This window comes from Microtus oregoni, unplaced genomic scaffold (assembly GCF_018167655.1).
Source record: "Microtus oregoni isolate MIOR12 unplaced genomic scaffold, Mior012 000004F_ref0000308, whole genome shotgun sequence".
Classification (NCBI taxonomy): Eukaryota; Metazoa; Chordata; class Mammalia; order Rodentia; family Cricetidae; genus Microtus; species Microtus oregoni.
Window position 1 is genome coordinate 57,521,203 of NW_024543063.1, and position 19,032 is coordinate 57,540,234.

The following is a 19,032-nucleotide window of genomic DNA, read 5'->3' on the forward strand; positions in this document are numbered from 1 at the left end:
GTTTCTCCAGTTTCCGTGGGCTTTCTCACTCGTGTGTTGTTCTGTGAGCAGCTCTGCAGTGCACACGGGGCACTAGCCTTTTAAAGACCCCCATCTCAGTTCTTCTGGACAGCACTCCGAAGCAGGCTGCTGGATCATATAGTACTTCTGGTTTTAGTATGGTTTTGTGAAGCTAGCCTCATATCTAGTCATCCTGCCTTGGGGTTGGGGGTTGGAGGCTGCAGGGCAGTGGGGCAAGGCGGAGAGGCTACAGGCCCTAATGCTTAGTCCTTCTCATCACTTGTACTTGTTTGCTCTTTGCAACTTCAGTGATTTATTAATTTTGGAAGTGACATTAAAATGGTGTTGTGTTAGCAGGAATACACGGTAGGATGGCTTTTCATTTGTTTGTTTCTCGGGAGCTGCTCTGAGGCTTCTTCCTTCATTTGGGTATCAACCACTTCAAGGGTTTTGTTTTTGTCTTGTCTCAAAAACTGTTCTAGTGCTGGGCAGTGTACCAGGCAGTGGTGGTGCATGCCTTTAATACCAGCACTTGGGAGGCAGAGGCAGGCAGATCTCTGAGTTCAAGGCCTGCCTGGTCTACAGAGTGAGTTTGAGCAGAGACAGGGCTGCTACAGAGAAACCCTGTCTCAAGAAGCCAATAACCAAAACAACAACAACAACAACAAAAAACTGTCTTGCAATCATTTTTTCCATGTGAAGTTTGAGCCTATGTATTATCTATTCTTTGCTTTATGAACAGTAGCTTTGTTTTATATTGCATTTTTTGTAATTATAGTTTTCTGTATTAATGAACACTTGATTTTATAAAATGCTACTTAAGAATTTCCAGATGCGGCCAAGTGTGGTAGTACACACCTTTAATCCAGAAGGCAGAAACAGGTGGGCTGAGTTTGAAGCCAATTTGGTCTACAAAGCGAGTTCCAGGACAGCCAGGAAACCCTGTCTTGGAAAACAAAATCAAACAAACAAAAGAATTTCCAGATGTGTCCTGTAAATGAGAGTTTTGCTTTCGATAGTCAAGTACTTCTGGGTCTCCAGCTTGTGCTGTTATTTCTCTGATATTGGTAACTTTAGCATTGGGTTTCACACAGGTGAGGCTCCTTCCTGGAGGACTGAACTCAAATTAACTAGGCTTGGTAGCAAGGACCCTTATCCACTGAGTCATCTCACTAGCTCATGGTTTTTTAAACTTTATAAAATATGAATCTGAGTCTGTTCTCTGGAAATATTTTAATAGGCCTCTTTATCTAACAAATTACTAATTTGAAACTTAAAGCCAGCTACTGCCTTGCTGACTCCAGGGAAGTAAGCTTCTAAATCTAAACAAACCATGAACCAATTGCTCAGAAACCTCACTTGTTTTCTATCTATCTGCAAGAAAAAGGATATTTTTTCTTTCTTTTATTTTTATTTATTTAATTTTTTTTGGTTTTTCGAGACAGGGTTTCTCTGTGGTTTTTTGGAGCCTGTCCTGGAACTAGCTCTTGTAGACCAGGCTGGTCTCGAACTCACAGAGATCCCTCACAGAGATCCGCCTGCCTCTGCCTCCCGAGTGCTGGGATTAAAGGCGTGCGCCACCACCGCCAGGCATGAAAAAGGATATTTTGATGGAAACTTTTGGATGTTGTCAAAGCAAACCTCCGTAATTAGTCTATATTGATGAAAATACAACTAAAAACGTGTTTTCTCCTTTCTTCCTCTGTTCTGAGACAGCATCTCACTAGTGGCCCAGGCTGGCTTTGGATTTATAATCCTCTTGCCTCAGCCTGCCAAGTGCTGGGATTAACAGATGTGTGTCATCGTACCTGACTGTTTTCTTTCTTAATGTGACTAAAAACTGTTAAATCATAATACTAGGCTTCTACTGATTTCCACAGGAAGACAATGAAGAATCGTTATGTGGAACTCTATGACCTTAATAAGGATCTGCTGAACGGATATAAGATTCGATGTAACAACCATACGGAGCTGCTAGGAAACCTAAAGGCCGTGAACCAAGCAATCCAGAGAGCAGGCCGTCTTCGTGGTGAGTCTTTCCTGGCACTGGGATTTGTCTGTGATGTTTTGAAAGATGACAATTATGGAAGATTGTGGCTCACAGTGGGTCCTAAAGCAGCCTGCTTTCAACACCCCAGAGCTGGCTGCACCTGGGTTTCTCTCACTCAGACCAAAGGCTTTAGTTTCCTCCAGACAGATTTAAAAAAGTCTTATGAAGCACGGTGGTGCATACCTTTAATCCCAATACTCGGAAGGTAGAAGCAGGCAGATTTCTTGTAAGTTTGAGTCCATCTGGTCTTAAAGTGAGTTCCAGGGCAGCCAGAGCTACTCTGTCTCAAAAAAGAAAATGAAACACAAAAGAAATAAAGCCCAGAGCTCCTTTTCTAAGATCTTGCAGTAGCTGCTAAAGTGGTGGCTCTCAACATGTGGGTGGCAACCCATATGATCCTTCACAGGGGCTGCATATAGATGTTTACATTACGATTCATAACTAGCAAAATTACAGTTATGAAATAGCAAGGAAATGATTTTATAGTTGAGGGTGACCACAACATGCATTAAAGGGTCGCAGCATTAGGAAGGTTGAGAACCACTGTTCTCAAGGAAAATTTAATGTTTATTGACGGGAGCATGCAGCCTAGTCTTGGATCAGCATAAGACTACCTATCCAGTGGGTTTCTTGGGCAAGGCACCGCGGAAACGGACTCTCACCTGGCAAGGATTGTAGTTCATGGGACATGTAGGGATTGCAAAGTTCATGTAGCTTGCAGGTTCTTTTCTCTCTCATATTGGTGATTTTTGGGCGGTTTTTAGTTTTACTTGGAATAGCTGTAATTTTCCCTGGATATTCTGTGCTTTCGCGAATATTTTCTCCTAATATTCAACAGGGAGCTAGGGCTTCCCGAATCTCTTATCTGAAATTATGAACTACAACTCCTAATCCTGGGAGCTTTTCTGACTCAACAGAGACAGGTACATATGAAAAAACAGCACTTGGAACATTAGCCATGTCTCACAGTTCTGGAAAGAAGAGGGCATGCACACACAGAATAAGGAAAAGGCCTCAGGAATACACATACTATCAACTGTTGAGAGTAAGTTCCATGGACACCAAGCACATAGAATCAATGATAGGACCTATTATTGATCCAATGGGAAAAATACAATGTGAAATATGGGATGGAGAGACCCATCTTTACCATATACAGAAGCTTATATTAGTGGAAGAAGTATGGTATAGTGAGATCAGAAAAGAGTGCCTTATCAAAGTCTGCCTTTTACAGAGAGGTTGAGACATGGGACCCTCTTGTGGAAAAGGGAACTGTATAAAAGTATATCTTTAAGACACAAAAGAATTGTTTGGATTTAAATATTGTTGTTTTTAAACCATTGTACCCATGTCTGTTACTTTTTAACTTTGTAACCCCAAGTCGCCACCTAGCTGACATAAGAGCAGGATGTGTCTGGATGGATATTTAATTAGACCTGCAAAACTGCTGAATTCTACGTCTAGAATAAGGTTATGTAGGGGGTGGGAAAGTGTGTTTGGGGAAGCATAAACGAAATCAGTGGGGGCAATAATAATAATTATGGTATATTTCTTAAAATATGATGTATTTCTTAAGCCAAAAAAGGAGCCAATAATAAAGCTGTTAATGTAACCTTGGTTAAAAAAAAAAACAAAAAACTCTAAGTATAAATAAAGACAGCTTGATCTGATATTCAGGGCCACTTGAGTGCAATCCACTGGTGGTTAGAATTTTTCCTTGTGCTGATACCTCTTCCCTGCCTCAGGACCTGAACCCCAGCCAAGGCTGAACCCCAGCAGTTTATAATCCAAGGAAGTAAATAGTCTTCAATTAGAAAAGAAAAGAAAAAGACTGAACACTAACTAGCCAAGTGTCCATTTTGGAAGTATGGAGAACAGGAAGCAGTAACCAGCCCGAGAGCTGCTGTTCTGACAGCGCTCCGGCCTCTCGAGTGGTCTTCACTGGGAGTGTGAGCACTGATTCAGCTATACACACCTGCTTGGATTCTGGCTTGAGATGCTCTCCAAGTTTGTTTTGTAATAAACTCAGTCTTTTCTAGGTTAACACATTAGTAAAATTTATGTAACTCAAGCAACTCTTTTCTACCCTAGTTTTATGCTGTCTTCAAACTGGCTTTTCATTTCTTTTCTGTTTTCTTTTTTGTTTGGTTGATACAGGATCTCACTTTGTAGCTCAGGCTGTCCTGGAACTCGCTCTGTAGACCAGACTGGCCTCAAACTCAGAGATCTGCCTGCCTCTGCCTCCCAAGTGCTAGGAGTAAAGGTGTGGGCCACTATGCCTGGCTTGGCTTTTAACTTCCCTTTTGATGTTTTTTCTTACACAGTTGGAAAGCCGAAAAACCAGGTGATCAGTGCTTGTAGGGATGCGATTCGAAGCAACAACATCAACACACTCTTCAGAATCATGCGGGTGGGGACTGCTCCTTCATAGGAGAGCAAGACCAAAGAAGGAGCTCCTGGAAATGGTTCATGTCTAGAAATCCAGGCTGATTTGCTCCAGTCACATCCTGGTGAGTCCAGGTTGCTAAGAATGAAAGCCACTATAACGTATATAACTAAACACAGCTGTTCATCTGAAAGTCAGTCTCCTTTCATTTGACATCTATAATACTTTGCTGATTTGTATGAAATAGTGTGGCTACCTTACAACATCAGGGTGTCAGAGTTTAGCTTGTTCTTTTATATAAACTTTTATCTCCTTTCTCCTTGAAATTGTAATTGAATTTTAAAATTTGAAATGGAGTATTTACTTTTTCATTAAAAATAAAAGATACTGGTCCTTGTTGATTATAAATTACCACCATAACAGAAATGCACAAAACATCTTTATTTTGTGGGGAAAAACAAAAATACAGACATTCAAAATTTTTAATCATTCAAAGATGTGTGTAAACAAATTTATATTAAGGAAAACAAGTTTGAAGGCAGTCTGCCGGCAAATCTCCAAATGCTTCACTGCCCGCTTGTGTTCATTCTAAGGACCTGAAAGAGACTTGCTTAAGGAGCACTCAGGTAACTGTTTTATTCTTGTATGCAGTGGTGGCCTTAAGTCACTCCGTCAGAGCCCTGCCTGCAAGGCTGCCTAGAACCTTGTTTTTGTCTCTTCCCACTAGGAGAAGGGGCAGAGAGCGCAGAGAGGAACCATGCTTCCTAACGCAGTGCAGGGCAGCCATGCTGGCACACTCAAAGCAACAAGGCGTTGTGGCAGGGTAGGATTTCAACTGACCTTTGTATTTTTCCACAATTTTAATTTTGTTTTAATTTCTCAAAAATGAACATGCATATTTATATAATCTGAAAAGATAGGAAGCTGTTATCTTCGGGGGAGACCCACCTTGAGGAAAAGGAGTACAAGAACTGGAAGTTCAGAGCTGGACACGGTGCTATACTTCTGTATAATCTTAGCAGATGGGGAGCTAGGGTGTGCACAGAGACCCTTCTCAAAACACCAATAAATAAGAAAACAAAGTAAAAAGGAGTTAGAGGCTCACTACTAAGGACAAAAAGAAACATGCCATTTATTGGTCACACAGAAAGTAGCATAGCTTTTACCAAGAAGAGGTATTAAGAATCCACATTGACTCTTGCCCCATGCCCAAAGCAGCAGTCAGTCAGGATCAGGAATGAAGCAGAGTCAGAGCTGAGGCAGGTTCATTATGCAGACCCGACAATGTACCTGGACAGACAAGCGGAAGCTTTCAGGCTCCCGACCTGTGCACCATGTTAAAAATACTCTATGTTCAGTAGCCTTAGCTTACGGAATAGAACGCCTTTATTTTAAACTGTAATTTTTATAACTGACTTATAACAACACTTTATACTGTATAACTGTACAAAAATATTTCCTCCAAGTTATTTTCAATTTTTTAAAAAACTTTCTGAAATTTTTATTAAAAACTAAGACACACACACTGGCTCAGGCTCACACACATACGATTGCCATCTTCATCACTGCCTTTCCCCGTGTTCTGTTCTACTGTGATCTTGAGAGGGCAGTAACATGCACAGAAACGCCAGCCCCCATAGCCACCCTTCCTCTGGAGTACCTGCAGCCACATGGGAGTTAAGGTCTCAGCAGTGCACTCTGAGCAGGTAGTATGTAATGAACAGAAAACAGCGGCCTGCATCCGCCATTCTGTGCACAGCTGCATGCGCTGTACTCATGCAGCGACAGACAGGTGGCCTGTTGTCACCATGACTGTGAGTGATCTGGCTATAGGAATCCTTCAGCTCCACTGTAGACTTATGGGCTTACTGTCATATGCCATTTATCTCAGTGAAACATCAATGATGTGGCACATGACGGATGACAAAAAGCAACTGTCATCAGAGCAGAAAGCAATCTGCAGGTTCTGTTGTTCTTGCAGGCAGGAGGCTCAGCAGAGACAGAAAGACCCTCCGGGGTTCTTTCAGTCCGGGCATCTCAGCCCAGTCTTGTAAAGGTCCTGCTGCGGCAGACCGTAGCAGATGGGGATAAAGGAGACACAGGTCTCCAGAACTGGAGAAGCTGGGTGGTGCTAAGAGGTATATGCTTTGGCTCATAGGATGCTTTCTTTAGCACTTTCCCTGGGTCTTCATGGAGTTAATCCACAAACAAAATGTTACCTAAGTTCAATCATGAGGACACATCAGAAACCAAGGGAGCTGGATGCAGTACTTACTGCTGTAATCCTGCCACGGAGGAGCCTGAGGCAGGAGGGCCTGGAGTTAAAGGTCAGCCTGGCCTGCAATGTGAGTACCTGTCTTAGAAAAATCAAACAAAACAAAGTAGAAGAAAGCAAGAATGACTGGAGGCATAGCAAGTCTGGATCGGAGTCCCAGTACCCCAAACAGGGAGGAGGGGGTGCCTTCCTTTAGTCTGCAGCGATTCAGAAAGCACAGGCTTCAAAATTAACCATTAGCAACAAAGTATGTTTAGTCCTACCTGAGCAGTACTCTGTGGTTGATGACGCTGGAGTCCAAAGCAGTGTACATGGAGAATGCCCATCACTGCCCAGCATGGGAAGACAGCCCTCAAACTCGCTCTGGATAGTCTTTCTTTCTTGTTGAAACAGGGCCTCAAACTCACAGATCTGCCTGCCTCTGCCTCCCGAGTGCCGGGATAAAGATGTGTCGGCTCTCCCCGAACTTTCTTTGATTTTGAGACAAGGTCTACTATTGCTCAGGTTGGCCTTGAGCTCACTGTGTAGATGAGGGAAGAACTCTTGATCTTCTTGCCTCTACTTCCTAAGAGCTGGGATTAAAGTTTCATGCCTCCTTAGGTTAGGTCTGGATATTCTTATCATTATTTAAAAATTACTTTTTTATGCTTAATTCAGAACACCTAAGACTTGTAAGTATCCATTAGGCTACGATGTTAAATGTGTTTTACTTAATGGAACAAAGCGAACAAACTGAGGCCCATCAATGTTAACAGATAGACGGTACTTGGGTAGAGTCTGAAGACACGAAAGAGAAGTGTGGATGAGAAATTTAAAGGCCCAGTGCTTCTCCTATTAGTAAAGTCCACACTGAAACCTGCAAGGACAGACAGAAATCGAGACAGCAGCAAACGGACCCGGGGTGGGGTGGGGACATGTTCAGTCATCGTGTGTGTGCCGCAGTGGGAAGAGCTGTGTCACAGCCCCATGGAGCAGAACAGGGAGAAGAGTGGAGGCAGAGTGAGGCTTCCTGTGACTCTGACTCGGCTTTCTAGTGCTAGTCTTTAAAAAAAGGAAAAGGCAACACAATTTACACCCGGCCCGCCAGCATTAAGGAACCCGGTCACTGGGAGGCTAGACTCACAGAAGCCACAGCTCTAGGTTTGGAAGGCAGTGGATGAGCGGTTCTTAACTGTCCTAATGCTGCAAACCCTTAAAACAGTTCCTCTCATTGTGGTGACCCCCCAGCCATAATTATTATTATTTCGTTGCTACTTCATAACTGTAGTTTTGCTACTGGAATGAATCATATAAATATCTGATATGCAGTATATCTGATATCTGACCTCTGTGAAAGAGCCAAGACCCCCAGGTTGAGAACCACTGTGGTAGACTCCTGGGAGTAAATACAGAGGGTAATAAGCAGCCTGTCCTTGTTCTCAGCCACATAATTCCCAGGGCCATGGCAGTTTTCAGCCAGACCCACGTGAGTAAACAGTCCTGAGAGCCAGGGTGGAACTCGGGCCACAGTGGGGAGCAGTGCAATTACTCAAACTGTTACAGCTCTCAGACTCAGCATGAACCAGATTACACATGCTTCTACAACCACACAGAAGAAGTGAAAAAGAAAAATCACTGGGAAGACTGTTGAACTTTGAGGACTTTGTGCTAAGTGAAGCAAGCCAATTATGAAGGGATAAATACTTTATGATTCACTTAGGAGGCAAACAGTCAAGAGAGAAGAGGCAGTAGCGAGTGAGCTGACTATTCACAAGGCACGGAATTTCACTTGGGATACGATGGCAGTGACGGATGCTCTGGAGCACTGCCAGTGTGCTCAGTTCCACTGACCTGGACATGCAAGAACTGGTGCGAGTGGTGGCTCATGCCTATGACACCAGAACTTGGAGGCTGAGGTGGAAGGGTCAGTAGTTCAGAGCTAGCCTGGGCTACATAGTAAAACCTTGTCAAAAACAAAACCCTCAAACCAAAAAATAAAAGTTATCCTGCTACATTTTATGTTACATATATTTTACCATAATAAATAAAAAGTCACCAAAGTTAGAAGTTGCTGAGGCAGTCACTATAGAACCAAAAGAACTGAGTGTGTGCATGTGTGTGTGTGTGTGTGTGTGTGAGATGGGGGTTAAAAAAACCAAGAGATAAGTACATAGCTGGAGGCTGATGTCTAGGTTGAGTTCCATAAAAGGATGACCAAGATTTGTTTTGTTTTGGGACAGGGTCTCACTGTATAGACCACACTGACCTTGGAACTGGAGGCCCCTCCTTCCTCTGCCTCCTAAGGTTGGTGTTACAGTTTGCATGCACAGCACAGCCAGTAAGGACAGCCCCTTTGAAGGATGCCCTCAGCCTGCATGCTTTCCTTCACTCCACGAGGACTCCAGGTTTCCCAGCACGATGAAGTGATGCTGGTTGGCTTTGCCCACCCCTGTTACTCATAATAGACAAAGGCGAAGTCCCAGAAACCACTTCTGTTTGGGAAGGTTTTCTTTTGCTCTAGGCTTCGGTGGTTAATGTGCTTCACAAATTTCAGAGTTTCTCTGTCTCTGTAGACCAATGCCAAAGAATTGTTTTCTGGATTCACTATGAGCAGCTGCAACGGGAAACACGAGATGTTAGAACGCAGAGCTCATTCTCAGCCCTGCAGCCATTCACGCTCATTTTCCACGGCGAGTATTTAAGCCGGGGGGTGCAGGAGTCTTTCAAAGATCCTTCATTAGGAGATGAGCTTTTCTCCGTCAAGACATTTTCCAACAGGCTCTGACTCACTAGCAACACTGAGAAAAGAGGAAAATTTGGCCTAATGCGTTTGTTCCCAACTGCCTAGAAAGATTAGTAGGCAGAAGCCTCTTAACCCACAGGTTCTCAGTAAGGTAGAACAATGCTTGGTGATTTTTCTTCCAAAGCCGAGTATGTCCTTGTAAAATTAGAGAAACTGCAAGGCAGGCCAGCATGAATTTATCAGCTAAGAGCACTCACTGAGGTTTCTTGCCAGGCATGGTGGCTCACACCTGCAATCTCAGCACTTGCTAGGTGGAGGCAGGTGTGGAAAGTATGAGGCCAGCCTGGGTGAGATAGTGAGTTCTAGGCTGGCCTGGGCCATATAGTGAGGCCTTCCGTCAAAAAAGCCAAAATCAAACCATCAGGTAAATAAAATACCAGGTGTTTTAAGAAAAGCACTTTTTCAAGCTAGGAAAGGGAACTAGCTATGAGAAGGGAGACTCTTACCTCTTCATCTTCACCCTTGGCAATGTAGGAAGTAAAGCCGCCATATTCTGGCTCCCAGCCTGACAAGGGAAAGACAAACAGCACTGAGCTCACCCTGGACAGCAAGGACTCTGGGACGTCTGTATTGGCATTTAGCATCTGCTGCTGTGGATTCCCTTTCCTTTAAACACCTCATTTCCCAGACAGCTGAACTTGGAACACAGGCTTACTTATTAACATTGAATGAGAAAATTAAAGGAATTAAATGTTAGATACGCTGATAAGGGCAATTATACTGAAAAAAAAAATATAGACCCTGCTGTTGTGGTGGAGAGCTAGGGAAATAATTAGGTATGGTCTACCTTTCCATCCCCAGACAAGAGTCTGATTTGGGGACACAAACTCATGATCCCCGGCATCCTCTAGAACTGTGCGAGCGTGCCCACAGGAAAGTGCTTATGGTTGAGTCAGCTGTCAGCTGGAGGGAGTCCCCCTGGAAGCCTGCCTGGACTAAGGAGACAGTTTATTGCCTTGCCCCTTCCTACCTTCACAGCCACAGTAGAGAAACAGGTCCAGGGCAAATTCAGTCTTGCTGTTGTCGTGGGCTAACGTGTAGTGACCAGTCTTCCAATGCCTCAGCTCCCCCTGGCACATGGGAACACCCAACTCTAAGAAAACACAAGACAACGCCGAGCACATTATTTACAACTTTAACACACACGCTTGACTGCAGGGAATACTGATTAGGGATGACAGAACAGCATGTGGAAAGCATTCCCACAGCCCTTCAGCTGCAGGCCGCCTTAAAGTCTCGCAACAGTTGGCAGTAATCAGGTCTCACTGGGTTTCACTCTCTCTCCTCTCTGGTCTCTAGTGTGGTCTCTCATCTGAAGCCTCCAGTAGCAGCTTGCAGGGGCTCCCCCTCTCCCCTACCTCCATTCCCAGAGGGCCTCACCTCTTAGGACCCAGTTTAACTCTTTCCTGCCAATCCAGTCAGCTGTCACTTTTAGCCCACCTCCATTCCTTCACCAGCTGCAGATACCTAGAAACCCTTCCCACCAGCTCCTGCCCGTGGCCACACCCTTGCCACTACACACCTTGTCTTCGTCACAGTCTCTTCTTTCTCCCCGTCAAGCCCTGCAGCAGCCTGCTTGCAGAGGCCCTTCCTCTCACTCTGTCTCCCTTCACTAATGACTCCAACTCTTGGTACAGACCCAGGGGCCTTCTAGCCCTTTCATCCTGTCTCTCCAGACTTATTCTCTGTCCTACTGCATCCTACTTGAAAGATCCCCTCATCCCACCACACCTCCAAATCCCTGGGGACCCTGACTCTTACTGCGGAGAGCACCCCTAGCTCTTTCCCACAGCTCCTCTCTTCCTTTCATCCCAGCCCATCTCTAGTCCTCTCTGCCACCCACTGACCTGCAGAAGCACTCGCTACCAGGGAACTCACAGCCACACCACACTGCTGTGGGATAATGCTCTTGTACACTGTAAAGATTTGCCACTCATATTGATTTAATAAAATGTAGATTGGCAAGGAGCCAGGCAGGAAGTATAGGCAGGACAGCCAGACTAAGAATGATGTGGGAGTGTCATATATCAATCTGTTGATTTCATTGGTTAAGCAATAAAGAAACTGCTTGGCCCTCATAGGTTAAAACATAGGTAGGTGGAGTAAACAGAACAGAATGCTGGGAGAAAGAAGCTGAGTCAGGGAGTCACCATGATTCTCCCACTCCAGGCAGACGCAGGTTAAGATCATTCCTGGTAAGCCAGCTCGTGGGCTACAGCAGATTATTAGAAATGGGCTAGTCCAGGTGCGAGAGCTAGCCTAGAAGAGGCTAGATAGAAATGGGCCAAGCGGTGTTTAAAAGAATACAGTTTCCTGCAGGGAGCCGGACAGGATCGCCATTACAAGATGGCACCGACATCCTGTCTTGTTGGAAATAAACAACTCCATATTTGGCTATGCCTTTGGGAGCTGCGTGTCCTCCGCTTCCCGCATGCGCGGTGGTTTAGAGTCCTTGGGCCTATCCTGACGCAGTCTAGTGTCAGCTGATGGTGGCAACCAATCACAGGGCGACCCGTGTGCCTACTCCCTATATAAGCAGCTGCTTTAGTGCTCTCGGGGCCCTCTCGCTTTCTGCTCTCCCTCAACCAAGGGCACTCCATTAAAGCGTGATCTGAGAAGAATCCTCGTGTGGTGGTTGTTCTTTCTTGCTGGTCGAGAAGTTCGTCGCAGTTTCCGTGTAATTATTTCGGGGCATAAGCTAAAGCTAGCCATGCAGGCGGCGGGGGTGCTGGGGACGCAGCCCCGTCGCTCCAATTATTACTACAGATGGCGCCCAGACGTGATGGACTAAATCCACTTAAAAACCTGAGAAGGTTTAAAAATAAGGGAGAGTTTAACACAGATTTTTGCTGTTTGTTGGTGGCGTGCTGTAGAGAGATTTCCTGACTCGGCAAGAGCAGCATAAAAAATGCTGTGTCATTATAAAGCGCGGCTTCCTGGGGCTCTGCTGCCAGCGTGAACTCTGGCTTTAAAGCATTTCAATGGATTTTATGGGACTGGATGTTTGTGTTCCCACTTGGGATTGGAAGGAGAGTGCTCTGAGACCGTGCTGATGGCTCAGCGCTCCCCAACTGCACCTGGGCAGACGTCTGAATCAGGCTTAGGCAGGCGGAAGGGCATGGCGTGTTTTCAGACTGCACAGTGCTCTGCGTGTCAGATTTGGCTGTAACTTGGATGAAAAGAATTTCTGTGCTGCATGCTCAGTCTCAGAATTAAAGTGCTGAGTGCTGCTCCTACCTGGCGGCCCCAGAGCTAACACAAAATGGTACGTCCTCCATTTTGAAATTTTCCTGACTCAGCAGCAGGAAAAAACTGGTTGTTTTAAAATGCTGGCTTTCTGGGCTGTACAGCCATTGTAATCTCTGTCTGGCTCCTGCGGGAGACAAGAGCTTTTGAATGGAGCATTTGGAGTAAAGTGCTTCGATTTGTTTGATGGCAACTAGACTGCTGTGTGCCTAAAAGGGGGCTCACAAGCAGCTCCGCCATGCTACTGGTGCAATGTGCAAGGATCAGAGGCACGAGCGGCTCCGCCATGTTGGACTGGGCGGGGCCAGCAGGCAGTACCTGTTTTTGACCTAGGAATGTCACAGCTTAGATTCTTAAGCACCTAGTGATTTAAAGGCGCAAATCAAAAGTGCTCCTGGATAGTAAAAAATTGCAGATTCACAATAGGACAGATTCAGACCACTAAATGAGTCACACTGTTGGATGAATGTACGTAGGCTTGAGAGAGAGAAGAAAAAGAATATAGAGAATAAAGTTAATGGTTTAAAAAAAAGGTAAAGTCTTTAAAGAGACAGAGTACAGATAGTTATAGATTAAGAGAAATAAAGAAAAATAAGCCACGTAAAAATGGAAAATTCACAGAGAGTCTGGATTCTTTGTGTCATTGTGTTTTCTTTAAATTTTTTGACTGTGAAGGAGCTAAGTACAGAGAGACATTTCATTACATGGGCTGCCAAGCTAAACCAGAATGGATATAAGGGTATTACGATTTCAAAATTTGGGTCTAAGGATATGATGCCTTGGAGAGGGTCTTCTTTTGTTTTCACAGAGGACCAGACCCTGTGGATTGCATCTATCCTGATATGGTATGATAGACCATGACCTCCCGAAAAGTTCCTGTGAATACCCTCAAAAAATTACTTCACTCAACTGCCAACTGAGATAAACCTGGCACACAGGTTACACCCTAAATGATCTGATTAACAGCGCCCCCATTCAGCAGGAAGCAGTTTGGAGAGAAAAAACTACGCCCATGTTCCCAAAATATTGTTTATAAATGTTCTTTTACATTTAAAGGGGGAAATGATATAGGTATGAATAATTTGCATTGGTGTGGATTTTAAGGTCAATTTTGTTATATGTATATGTATTTCTGATCTTGATTAAGTTATTGTGATTGTGTAGTTCATTTTTAAAATGTAATGTATAATTAGGAAATATAGTTTGCTAATGGATAATCATCAATAATAGTCAAGCTTGTAGTCATGTTAGTTAGATTTTCTAGATATATAGAGATATATTTCAGTTAAATAGGCATTCTTCATATCTTTCAAAGACTGCAGAGGGCTGGAAAGCTGGCTCAGTGGTTAAGAGCGCCGTCTGCTCTTCCAGAGGTCCTGAGTTCAATTCCCAGCAACCACATGGTGGTTCCAAACCATCTGTAATGAGATCTTGCGCCCTCCTCTGGCGTTTGGGTATACATGGAGGCAGAAAGTTGTATACATAATAAATAAATATATCTTTAAAAAAAAAAAGAAGACTGCAGAATATGGCATTTAATGTTTTAATAACTTAGGACTTTTCATGACAATGAAACACTCTGCTCCTGGCAGCACCAATCTACTTCAAGAAAAAGATGGGCATCGAAGAGGATCCTTATGGAGTTTGATAGCCATTTGGGCAAGAAACTGCTCTTGCCTGGACTGTTGCATAAACTGGACAAAGAGAACCCGCAGAGAGAGGACTGCTGAACTTGCCTAAAGGTGAGATGGTTTTTTGGGGTTCCTGACTCATGAAAGAGTCTGCGAGACATTCTGCAGGATACAGCAGAAAGTGACTGAACTGTCTTTGAAATTTCCTGCTTCATGGAAATGTTTGCTGGATACTATTGGCCTGAAGGCTGAAGATGGATGCCCCAACGGTACAAAAGAACTTTGGGTGACTGTCCAGGCAGCGAGATGTCTCTGTCATTTCTAGAGTTTTCTTATTTCTTGTTTACTTAGGTAATATTATATCCTTCTGGAGTCTTTGATGGAGTTGAAGAATGAATAGATAGTTATAGTTTTCCTTAGTTATGATAAAAGATAAAATAGATATAAATATTGTAACTGTAATTCTTGCTTGATAACTGTTTTGCTGTATGTAATTTTGCTATGTTAAAGTTAAAGCCTTCCTTTTTTTGTTTAAACTGAAAAAAGGGAAGTGATGTGGGAGTGTCATATATCAATCTGTTGATTTCATTGGTTAAGCAATAAAGAAACTGCTTGGCCCTCATAGGTTAAAACATAGGTAGGTGGAATAAACAGAACAGAATGCTGGGAGAAAGAAGCTGAGTCAGGGAGTCGCCATGATTCTCCCACTCTAGGCAGACGCAGGTTAAGATCATTCCTGGTAAGCCAGCTCGTGGGCTACAGCAGATTAGAAATGGGCTAGTCCAGGTGCGAGTGCTAACCTAGAAGAGGCTAGATAGAAATGGGCCAAGCGGTGTTTAAAAGAATACAGTTTCCGTGTAATTATTTCGGGTAAAGCTAGCCATGGGGGCGGCCGGGTGCTGGGGATGCAGCCCGCCGCTCCTATTACTACATAAGAAAATTCTGGAAAGAAGAAAGGCAGAGACACTGTTGAAGGTCAGATGCAGAGAAAGCAAGATGAGAAGGCCTTACTGAGAAAAAGTACCAAGCCCCGTGGCTAAACATAGATACGAATTATAGGTTAATTTAAGTTCTAAGAGGTAGTTAGTAATAAACCTGAACAATAGGCCAAACAGTTTATAATTAATATAAACCTCTGTGTGTTTATTTGGGACTCAATGGTTGTGGGACCAGGTGGGATAGAAACTTACATCTACAAACCATATTTTCCTAAGATCCGGAGAGGGCAACAGAAATCAAGAAATAGAATACCCATCCAACAAATACAAGACCAGATATCAACACCTAGAATCACCTCATTAACTACAGATGCCAAGACACCAGCACAAAACATTAACATGGAGAGCCGAGACAAAGTGCCTGTACCGGAACCCCGGAACCCTGCTACAGTAGGCCCTGGGAGATACAGTGCAGCTGAAGCACAGGGCAAGGGCTTCAAGACAGCAGTTATAAATACGTCCAAAGACCTTAAAGAGGACTTAAATATTTTAATGAAGTCTGAGAAAACAAAATCAATGGAGTAAAATAATGAAAACTGTTCAAAACATGAAAGTTAAAATAGAATCACCACAGAAAACCTGATCTCGGGCTGGAGAAGTGACTCAGCCGTGAAAAACTAGGCTCCCAACCAAAATACAAGAAAATTCAATGTGACAAACTGGAAATGGAAAATTTAGAAACTCAAACAAAACCCTCAGAGATAAACCTTACCAATAGAGTACAAGAAATGGAAGACTCTCTCAGGCCCCCGAAACAAGGTAAAAGAAATGGATACCTCAGTCAAAGAAAATGTTAAACTAAAAATAACAACAAGCAAAAAAAAAAAAAAATCCAAGTACAAAACAACCAAAAAATCTGGGATATTATGAAAAGATCTTATCTAAAAATCTAAAATAATAACAGAGGAAGGAGAAGAAACCCATGTCAAAGGTATAGAAAATATTTGCAACAAAATAGAAAAAAATTCTAATTTAGAAGGAAATGCCTATAAAGGTATAAGAAACATATAGAAAACCAAATAAACAGGACTGGAAAAATTTCACATCACACATAGTAATCAAAACACTAAATGTACAAAGAAAACTATTAAGAACTTCAAGAGAAAAGACCAAGCAACACATAAGGGCAGCCCCATTAGAATAACACCTGACTTGTCAATGGAGACTAAAAGCTAGAAGGGCCTGAATGGATGTTTTACAAACTCTTAGAGACCACAGATGCCAATCCAGATTACTTTACCCAGCAAAGCTATCAATCACCATAAATGGATAAAATAAAATATTCCACAATAAGACTAAATTTAAGCAGTACCTGGCTACCACAGAAGGTACCAGAAGGAAAACTTCAGTCTGAAGAGGTTAATCACATACAAGAAAACAAGGGATAAACAATCCCAGACCAGTCAATCAAAGGGAGGGGGGACCCACACCATGACAAATCAGTAACAGGAATCAATAAACACTGCTTATGGGTAACTCTTTTTTTTTTAAAAAAAAAACATAGGGGATATCTTAGTTAGGGTTTCTTTTTTTAAATATTTATTTATTTATTATGTATACAATATTCTGTCTGTGTATATGCCTGCAGGCCAGAAGAGGGCACCAGACCCCATTACAGATGGTTGTGAGCCACCATGTGGTTGCTGGGAATTGAACTCAGGACCTTTGGAAGAGCAGGCAATGCTCTTAACCTCTGAGCCATTTCTCCAGCCCTGGGTAACTCTTAATATCAATGGTCTCTATTACCCAATAAAAGACCCAGACTAACAAAATGGATGGGAAAACAGGATACACCCTTTTGCTGCATTCAAGAAACACAACACACCACCAAGGACAGACGTCACCTTAGGGCAAAGGGGTGGAAAAGGTATTTTAAGCAAATAGACTAAAGAAGAAAGCAGGTATAGCCATTTAACATCTAACAAAAGAGACTTCAAACCAAAATTGATCAAAAAAGAGCAGGAAGGACACCAGAAACTCAAAGGAAAAATCCAAAAAGAGGATGTTTATTTATGCACCAAACATAAGCATACCCAAGCTCATAAAAAAATTATTACAGGTAAAATCATATATTGATCCTCACACAGTGATAGTGTGAGACTTCAATACCCCACCCACTATTACCAATAGACAGGTCATCCAGACAAAAATTAAATATAGAAATACTAGAGTTAAATAACATTATCAAATGGACCCAGCAGATATATACAGAATATTTCACCTAAACACAAAAGAATACACCTTCTTAGCAGCTCATGGAACTTCCTCCAAAATTGGCCACATACATGGAAACAAAGTAAATCTCAAGAGATATAAGAAAATTAAAATGCCCCCCTGCATCCCATCTGACCACTGTGGATTAAAGCTGAATATCAACAATAGAAAGGGACTGGAAAGATGGCTTAGTGATTAAGAGCACTGACTGCTCTTCCAGAGCTCCTGAGTTCAATTTCCAGCAACCACATGGTGGCTCACAACCATCTATAGTGGGATTCGATGCCCTCTTCTGGCATAAAGTTGTAATGCCAATAGAGCACTCATACATAAAATAAATAAATAATCTTAAAAAAAAAACCAAAAATATACTTAGACCTTGCTTTGTAGACCAGGCTGGCCTCTGCCTTCTGAGTGCTCAGAAGAAAGGCATGTGACACCACACCTGGCTGCCTAATTTTTTTTATAAGGCCATAATTACCCTGACACCCAAGCCACACAAAGACCCAACAAAGAGAATTCCTTCTGAACAGAGATGAAAAATTACCAATAAAATACTTGTAAACTAGATCCAAGAATACATAAAAAAGATTCTCTATCATGATCAAGTAGGTTTCATCCCAGAGATGCAGGGATGGTTCAACATATGTAAATTGATAAATGTAATTTACCATATAGACAGACTGCAAGACAAAAACCACATGACCATCCCATCAGATGCAGAAAGTACCTTGGACAAACTCCCCTTTATGACAGCAGTTAGACAGATACATTAGGGATACAAGGGACATACATCAACACAATAAAGGCAATTTACAGCAGACCCAGTCAACATCAACCTAGAGAGAAACTCAAAGCATTTTCACTGAAATCAGGAACTAGACAAGGATGTCCACTCTTTCCACATCTATTCAATACAGTACTTGGAGTGTTAGCTAGCGCAGTAAGACAACTAAATGAGAGACCAAGGGCATACAAATAGGAAAAGAAGCCAAAGTATCTTTATTTGCAGATGATATGACTGTATACATAAGTGAGCCTAAAAACTGCAACAGGAAACTACTACAGGTGATAAACACCTTCAGCAAAGTAGCAGGACACAAAATTAACACACAGAAATCAGCAGTCCCCTATATACAAATGACAGACTGAGAAAAAAAATCAGGGAAACTACCTTTCACAATAGCCTTAAAATATCCTGGGAAAACTCTGAAAGACTTTTAAAATAAAAACTTTAAGACATTGAAGAAGATATCAGAAGATGAAAAGATCTCCTAGCCTCCTGGATCAGTAGGATTAATAGAGTAAAAACGGGCCATCCTACCAAAAGCAATCTACAGATTCAATGCAATACCACTATAATTCCAACACAATTCTCCACAGAATGGAAAGGGCAATTTTCAGCTTCATACAGAGACACAAAAAACCCAGGATAGCTATAATAATCCTA

The 19,032-nt window shown here is 42.8% G+C and overlaps 2 protein-coding genes across 3 annotated transcripts in view; one reads left to right on the forward strand and one right to left on the reverse strand.

The window, feature by feature from the left end:
• Bbs2 (Bardet-Biedl syndrome 2) overlaps positions 1 to 4,866 on the forward strand; it is a 32,165-nt gene extending 27,299 nt beyond the window's left edge. The window contains exons 16-17 of the mRNA XM_041649688.1: positions 1,881 to 2,029; positions 4,375 to 4,866. Of these exons, the coding sequence (XP_041505622.1) occupies positions 1,881 to 2,029; positions 4,375 to 4,481 (256 nt within the window). The 3' untranslated portion in view covers positions 4,482 to 4,866. The remainder of the gene's footprint in view (positions 1 to 1,880; positions 2,030 to 4,374) is intronic.
• Ogfod1 (2-oxoglutarate and iron dependent oxygenase domain containing 1) overlaps positions 4,863 to 19,032 on the reverse strand; it is a 32,193-nt gene continuing 18,023 nt past the window's right edge. For both annotated transcript variants that reach the window (XM_041649689.1, XM_041649690.1), the window contains 3 exons: positions 10,464 to 10,586; positions 9,940 to 9,998; positions 4,863 to 9,304 (listed from right to left, as the gene is read on the reverse strand). In XM_041649689.1, coding sequence (XP_041505623.1) covers positions 9,143 to 9,304; positions 9,940 to 9,998; positions 10,464 to 10,586 — 344 coding nt within the window. In that variant the 3' untranslated portion in view covers positions 4,863 to 9,142. The remainder of the gene's footprint in view (positions 9,305 to 9,939; positions 9,999 to 10,463; positions 10,587 to 19,032) is intronic.